Consider the following 8,135-nt stretch of genomic DNA (forward strand, 5'->3'; position numbering starts at 1 on the left):
CGAGTGTTCCTGCTGCAGCCGGACATCTGGCAGGCACCGAGGGACGACGTCTACCTCAGGTTCAATATGACCAACCAGCAGGTGGCCTCAGCCCTCACCGACCTTACCATATGCTCCAGGGTATACCTCACCGCACTCACCACTCTCCAGATTCTACTTTCTTATGCCACTGCTGACAACTTCGCAAATGCAATCATGATGTGTAAGTTTCAGGCTACTCCCTGTGAAGCGAATGGTAAATCCTTGGTAAATCTCTAAAGAAATAGGTTAACCCTCGACTACTTTATTCCTCGTATCCTCTGGTGACATTCTTCAGCTTGAAATAGTCTTTTTGAACTGGTGAGGTTAAACACCGCCTTCATAAAAACCGTCACTATCTTGGGCAATTTCGCGGGCTTTAATTAGTGTAGTGTTAACAAGAATAATACAAAATTTAAAAAAAATACATCGTGGAACTGAAGAAGTTAATGTACTCCTACGTTTCTTTTACAGATGTGGTGGGTGGCAAGCACTTCTTCCGGTTCAACAACAAGCCACAGGAGGTTATGGAGAGGCTGGAGGTGGCCACGGTGCTGCGTCAGTGGCGGCACTACTGCAACGTGCTGTCCGGGAACACGTACACAGTGTACGTGGACGGCGTGGCCATGGCAACCGGCCCCCTTCACGTGGACGACCGAGTCCTGCCTCTCAACGGTACCTTCGTCATTGGGCAGGAGCAGGACGGACTCTCTAGCAGGTTCAACAGACTCCAAATTTTGAAGGGCCGTGTGGCTCAAATAAATATCTGGAACTACGGCTTGTTGAAGAGTGAAATTGAAGCTATGGCTGCTTGTAGATCTAATATTCTCGGCAACGTACTGTCTAGTGACAGAGAAGACTTTGAACAGATTAACACCTCGAATTACAATGAATCACTTCCTGAGTTCTGCATGAACAATGATGATATTATTGTATTTCCTGAGCCACGATTATTCTCAGAGTCCATTCGTTTCTGTGAACGAGTTGGGTCATTCATGTATACGCCCTTAAACCAAAACGAGAGTATGGAATTAAACAAGACCCTACACAGAGAAGATCTGTGCCAAGGCCAGTGGTTGTGGGTTGGTGCCACCGACGAGGAGGAAGAAGGCGTTTGGAGAACTCTCAAAGGAGAGATACTGAAAGACATTTTCTTCACTCCTGGGCAACCCGATAACACCAGGCTGGAAAACTGCTTATATATGGACAGAGAGTCAGGTCAATGGAGTGACCTGTCATGCCTGAACTACAAAGCTTGTGTTGCGTGTGACATGAGCAGCAACACTCCACTTTACCTCAGGGGCCTGTGCATGGAGTGGGAGACAGAGATCCTAGTCGAATTTCAGGGCTATAAGAATATGAAGCCCTATTTCCACGGGTACTACGGCTTGATGATATACAGAGTGAGGGAGAAGGAATGGATCCTCTTCAACACCGTAAACAACGAGACGCAAGCGACTCTAACCCTAGCATCTCTCAATCTATATCCCATCGGTCGCCACAGCTGGACTCTACTTCTCCCCTTATGCGATCGCTCTGTTGGTAGTCAAGTCGAACTGAGTCTTTCAACATGCCAGAAGGGTGAATATATGTGTAATGATGGACAGTGTATCGATATTACTTCCCGCTGCGATGCTAAGGACGATTGTAGGGACGAAACAGACGAGGACAACTGCTCTATCTTAAAAGTCCCAAATGGCTACCGTGCCTTCAGACCTCCAAAGAACATCCAGGATCCAACACAGCCGCTCCAGCCTTACGTCAACTTCCACTTCCTTCGCTTTTTGAAGATCGAAGACGTTCAACAAGCGATCCACCTAGAATTCATCATCAGCATCGAATGGCCGGACACTAGACTGAAATACCTCAACCTCCGACCAGATATTCACGCCAATAAACTGTCGAAACAAGAGGCTAAGGCGATATGGCGACCAGAACTGGAATTCCCAAACGTGAAGGACGGGGAGCTGAAACTGATCAAGGAGAACCTCTTCGTGTCCAGAGTAAATGGTGCCCTTCCCTTCGATTTCAATGCTGTTGAGATGGGTAAGTATGAAATGCTTTAGACCAATGATTTCGAAAGTTTGTTTTCTTGAATTATACTTTTTCTACACTTCTAGTTGTAAAGGGGTTGGTGAAGGCTGCATCTAACTCTTCCAATTCAAAGATCTTCCCAAACAGAATAAAATCATCTGCAGGAAGGGAGTATATACTTTAAAAATTCACTTAAAGCTACTCCATTGAGTACGAAGATGTTTTATTTCGTTTAATTCTTGTTTACTGTGAGATTACTGAACTCAACTTAGGAGCGTTTTTCCCCACTTCTTTCCCACCTGAGGGAGCCAGAGATTAATAGAAAATGATGGCCTATCTTAATGACCTTTGTGCAATGAATGACATAAATCTTTCTTTTTCTTCCTCATCTTCAGACTCATTTTAGGGGGAAAACTTTGCGAGTGAAAACAGAACAGCATTACAGCTATTTCTTTGTTGGTATAATATTCTGGTTGACTCTCGGCGATTATATTCAGCAAACGGAAGCTTAAAACAACTACGTCTCTTTCAGATACTTTTTACGGAGGTGTATCTGCCAGACTGATCCAAGAGCAGCATTACAGCGGGTCCTTCGTGTGCAACTTCGACGTCTCCTACTACCCCTTCGACGTGCAGCAGTGCAGTGTTCTCGTGCAGCTGTCCTCGCTCAGTAAACAGCTAGTCGAGTTCAGCACGGAGAGGTCGAACACGCGATACGGTCAGGCTTCAAAGCAGTCGAATTATGTGATAGGAGGATTCTACAGCGTGGGTGATGAGAGTAATTACACCACACGAAGTCTGCTTGAGGTTTGTGTTGTTTGGATCATGGTGTAGTAATAGTCTTAACCCATTTAGTACAATGACGAATTTTCTCTTTTATTTCTGTTAGGGGCTGTACAGAGACGCCATCACGTGGTGACATCGACATGACCAGGCGGTGCAGCTGCCTTGTTATACACACGTCCCTCATAGCCCCTCGCCCCCCTCCCCCAAGAAAGAATGGTGTGCTGCGAAAGAAGGGAAACTTCTGCCTATGGTCCACAGAATTCATGTGTTGATGAGCCTAAGGTTGTAATAAAAACAACAACAACAACAACAACAACAACTCCTACTACTACTACTACTACTCATCCCTGCTATTTCCTGACTGTTCTCTTCAGGCTGGGATTGCACCAGTACCGATGGAATTAATGAAGGCAATACCTTACCCCTCCAGTTAAAAAAGATTCCTGAAAGCAAAATAAAATCAGCTGCAGTTTGCAAGAAATGAAATATATATTACATCCTCGGACTGAAGGGTTGAGTTTGCTTTCCTTAAAAAGAAATACCTGTAGTTCCAATTTCTAATACTTAAATTACCAAGACGTCTTTCCTGTTTCTTCTTACTCCCTTCAGACGATTATACTCAGATTAGTAGATACCTTTCGAAATGGTGCTGCTAAATTAATGCTGTCGTCTTAAATTCCACCACTACGAGGTCTTCCTTGACTATAATTGTCTGGTAGCAACAAGAATTATGAAAATACGCCATCGGGCTGAAAAAGCAGGCAGTAGGGGTTTCACAGAATGCGTAGTCAGGCTGAAAAGGCAGTTAGTGGGAGTTTTTCAGTATGGTTAATGAAATGGCCTTCTCCACGCTGAGTGTGCTTGAGTACTTACTGCACAACGACAATATTTACATGCTACTGCATAATTACAACACTCACATGAATATTTAATAAAGCACTCACTTTTTACAGGTAGGCTACACACTAACTAGAAGGTCGACTCGCATAGTGCTGGCCATCTACCTGCCCTCTCTTATGCTCCTCGTTATTGGCTACTCCACGCTCTACGTTAGCGTCAACATGCTCCAGGTAACATTAAAAGAGAAGCGTGAATTTAATCTTCAGATGCCTGGTGGTCTTGCAGTCTAAGCAGGGAGCCAGGGTGAAGCTCAAGTTTTATACTCAGTGACTTGAGGTCCAATCATATATTTCCTTATTATGTTAACCTATCCATGGATCCCTGCAATCTAAATTGAGCATTACGGCACTGGATAATGCCGATTACCATTTCTGATGTTGCTCGAGTAAGCTTCCACTATTACAGCTCTCCTTCGTTTTATTCATTCAGCCCTCTTTGTATGAGTATTCTAAACATCATTTTCTTTTTCAAAGTATACAGAACTACACCTCTTTTCTATTACATACCTGTAGCTTTTTTTTTTTTCATTTTTAACCTCACTAATTGAATTTCATAATTTTCTTTTCCTCGCAGGTTCGTCTGACTGTAAGCCTTACCACTCTCCTCGTCCTGTACACGTTCTTCAACCAGACTTCTTCTTCACTACCGAACACAGCCTACGTTAAGATGATAGATGTGTGGTTCTTCTCCTGCACCATCCTGCTCTTCTTCATTATCCTCATTCACGTGGTCGTTGAATGCTTGGAAAAGGATTCGGATTCGGTGGTTCGAGGCGGTTCAGTGATTCGAGTTGGTCAGATGGGGGAGAAAAAGATGAGTCGTGTGGTTCGTCTGAGTGCCCAGCGTGTCCTGCGCCTGGTTCGCCTCGTGGTTGTGCCGATGGTGGTGATGGTGTTTGTAAGCGTCTATTGGGTTCTGCTGTTAGACCCACAAACGAAGCCTCGAGAAAATAGCAGCCGCAACACTTAGGATGGCTTCAAAAATTCTTACCTTTCGTTAAGAAGGGTGATTTCAATAGCTGATAATTTCTGTTACTTAAGAGTGGCTTCAACAGCTGTTACTTTTTGTTAAACTGGGTGGCTTCAGCAACTGTTACTTTTTGCTACTTAGAGTGATTTCAACAACTGTTTATTTTTGTTACATGGGGTGGTTTCAACATATGCCACTTTTTGTTACTTTGGGTGGTTTCAAAAGCTGCTGCTTCTTGCTACTTTGGGAGATTTCGACAGCTGCTACTTTTTGTTAAGATGCTGATCAACGATGGTATTTGAGTTTCTACTGGTTTTTTGTTAGCTCCAAATCCGAAGCCTCGAGAAAACAGTGGTTGAATTACTTCGGGTCCCTTCAAAATTTGGTGCCTTCTATTAAGAAAGCGTGTAACCAACGAACCTTGACTCCACTTTTTCCACTTCCACAATCAACTTTTGGCGGTGTTGTCGTTCTGGGTATACGCCCAAAACATGGACATTATATGACTATGGAACATTTAAGAAACTCTTGGTGAGCTCTAAGCCTCCCTAACGAAGACGGAGAGCTAAAGGAGTTTGTTTGCAAAGGTGATTACATGTTGGGAATTCTGTCTGTCAGAGAGCAAATAATTAATCTACAGGTATGACCCTTAAAATGCTTCTCTTACTATACCTAAGGAAGAATGGGCAAAATTTGGGGTACCACAATCATCGCTTCCTAAGGGTCATGGGTCCTAACTGGATCGACAGAACATACAAATGAGAAAAAATTGTGAATTGAGGGGCCACTGAAGAACTAACAGAATAATGATCAGTCACGTGGATGAAATAAGTTATAACGAGCTCTATTAATGGTCAAGAACACAGGTAGGATGCTAGGTCATCCGTCGGGCTTGTCTCTGACCCCTTCCGCCAAAGAAATCTCTACTACGCTGAATGAAATCTTCTGCCTTAAATCAAAATAAAATACAAAACATAGGTTCGCGCTAAGGGGGAAAAGGGTATAGAAAATGTCATCTTGTTCACCAGTGGGATCAGCTGCATCAGTGAATGGAGGGGAACTCAATAATTATGGAGATGAACTTGATCTGTGTTACTTATCGGCACAATGTACTGAAAACAAATATACATGCCTTGGATTTCACGAATTTTGACATTTTCTCACTTTATCAATTATATATAGTGCTGTTAAGTGTAAACCAACTGTCTTTTCTTTCAAAATAAAAGAGACTATTCATTACGTATTCCTTTAAATGGAAGGAGTGTATGCATCATATATATCCAGAAGGGAAAGATAGTGCTCTCTCTCTCTCTCTCTCTCTCTCTCTCTTTCTCTCTCTCTCTCTCTCTCTCTCTCTCTCGATACAGCAGGAATACCACATTCAGCCCTGGCATTACGGCATCAGACGGTTCTTGAGAGGCATGGTAGTAAGTCTAGGGTCGGAGATGAGCCTGTATTAACTCACTACAGCAGTTCAAGTCCAATTGCTACAGATTTTTTATGAATGGAGGACACCTGTAATCCGATGTATGGATTTGTATTTATTAGTGTTTCTTTCTTCTGTTCATCTTCTGTAAAAAAAAAAAAATAAATAAAAAATAATATGCAGGACGTTGATGGGTGCGTCGGGTGGCATCTTAAGGCTTAAATATTGTGGATTACGATATTCCACTCCCTGGTGTTCTTAAGTGATTTTAAAATGTTCTTGGGGGTGTTTTTACGACGTCTTGGTGGGGTCATTTGGAAGACTAGTACACATGGTGATATCAAATTCAAATCCACATAGGCCGGTATTCTCGTCGGGTAGGGAAGCTCCCTAAAGCCCTGTCTTGAGCGATTTATTTTCTTACAGCTTACTCTCCTCTCCTGTGTTACATAAATCCTTCCGACATCGCCATACTCTGCCCAGATAACGTGCAAAAGGATATTAACTAGCCATATCCAAATATAAATCGCCAAGGGAGTTGTGCTACGGAGTCTCCTTACCCGACGAGAATTCAGGCCTTAGACAGAGTAAAATTATCCGCCAGTAGCCAAATTTAAGTTGGTTATTAAAATCCCTAAAGTTGGAAAGATGTTACTGAAAACTACCTCTACCTTAACAGTACGATGGCCCCTCTCACACTGGATATACTGTAATCATTTGGTAGCAGCAAGATTACTATGAACAAACATCGTCACCGTGATGGAGGGGTCACTGAACACTGATATATAACTTCTCCAGTAAGGGAGGACCTACTTAGATTGAATAAACTCTTCAGGCGATAGCAGTATTAAAATATAAAGCTAAGATGTCACAGTGTTGAAGGAGTTAGACCGTGAATACCTCGACAATGTTGTTATATCGTGCTGGGCTACTACGACAACATTTAATATTAATATACTAGTGTACCCTACTATGTCCTTTTCTTCAAGTCACTACGATGAAAGAAAACGATATTCGCTTTGCTAACCTACAGTATAGCCCTTTCAGTATGATACTATTGTGTTTTCTTATTATCTCCAGACGATTTTGTTCAACACATAAAGACTCCTCGTACTGATGGAGTTAATAGAGTCTCATATCTTATCTAACTCCTCCAGTTCAAAGAAAAATCTACCTGAAGCTGAATAAAATCCTTTTCAATCCAGGCAAAGGTGGAGGCAGACTCCATAAGGAGCTTAGCTGCGATTCTCATATCTTTAACTAAGGTCTTTTTGTCTGTGGCCGGTTTTTCACCCGGTGTCCTGGGATATTAGAATTACAGCATATCTTAATACAGCCTCGTCCCATCGTTAGGTGAGAAAAAAGGTCGCGGTGATAATATTCATGATGATAAACTTATTGTTTTAGTATTTCATGAGTCTGTGTGGAAGGAGGGGGGGGGGGAAGGAAACTGGAGTGAGCAGGAGGGGCTAGGATGAAGGTGTGTGATGGGGAACGTGAGGAGTATACCCTGTGAAACGAGAACTGTACGTCACAAGGTAAGATTAAAGTATTTCCAAGGGGACAAAGGAGTTATAAAGATAGGGGTGGCAGTGAGGGGTGGACAGGATGGGCTGGGACGCAGTGTACGGTGGCGCAGAGTGGAAAGAGAGAGCAAAATAGGCTGGGCAGACAATACTCCTCCTAGAAAATCAAAGGGAGTAAGCGAAAACGTGGGAAAGATGGATGGAGAGGAGTGGGCAAGATGGAGGGGGAGGGGGGGGCGTAGGATGAAGAATGACAGAATGTACCCTTAGATTTTTATTTTTCCCCCGATGGTAGGATGCATGCCAAAATTTTCTTCTATGAAATGACCGGGGTGGGACAAAAACATGGTGGGTGTGTGGCGATGGGCAGTGGCGTAACTGATTTTAATTCTGCTCCTTTTCATGGCGGGTATATAATGCACACGTCAGTTCAATTACAAAAGCCTAAGTCAGTATTTGGAAACACTAGTGGGCAG

At 43.1% G+C, this 8,135-nt stretch overlaps 1 protein-coding gene across 1 annotated transcript in view; it reads left to right on the plus strand.

Moving 5' to 3' along the window:
* LOC145405595 (uncharacterized) overlaps nucleotides 1-4,707 on the plus strand; it is a 7,802-nt gene extending 3,095 nt beyond the window's left edge. Inside the window, exons 2-6 of the mRNA XM_080276920.1 lie at nucleotides 1-202; nucleotides 493-2,064; nucleotides 2,585-2,859; nucleotides 3,792-3,908; nucleotides 4,312-4,707. The exon at nucleotides 1-202 is cut by the window's left edge and continues 11 nt beyond it. Coding sequence (XP_080133046.1) covers nucleotides 1-202; nucleotides 493-2,064; nucleotides 2,585-2,859; nucleotides 3,792-3,908; nucleotides 4,312-4,707 — 2,562 coding nt within the window. The remainder of the gene's footprint in view (nucleotides 203-492; nucleotides 2,065-2,584; nucleotides 2,860-3,791; nucleotides 3,909-4,311) is intronic.
* The last annotated feature ends 3,428 nt before the right edge of the window (nucleotides 4,708-8,135 follow it).

This window comes from Coenobita brevimanus, chromosome 67 (assembly GCF_032717465.1).
Source record: "Coenobita brevimanus isolate Jiangsu-jjx chromosome 67, ASM3271746v2, whole genome shotgun sequence".
In the NCBI taxonomy this organism is placed as follows: Eukaryota; Metazoa; Arthropoda; class Malacostraca; order Decapoda; family Coenobitidae; genus Coenobita; species Coenobita brevimanus.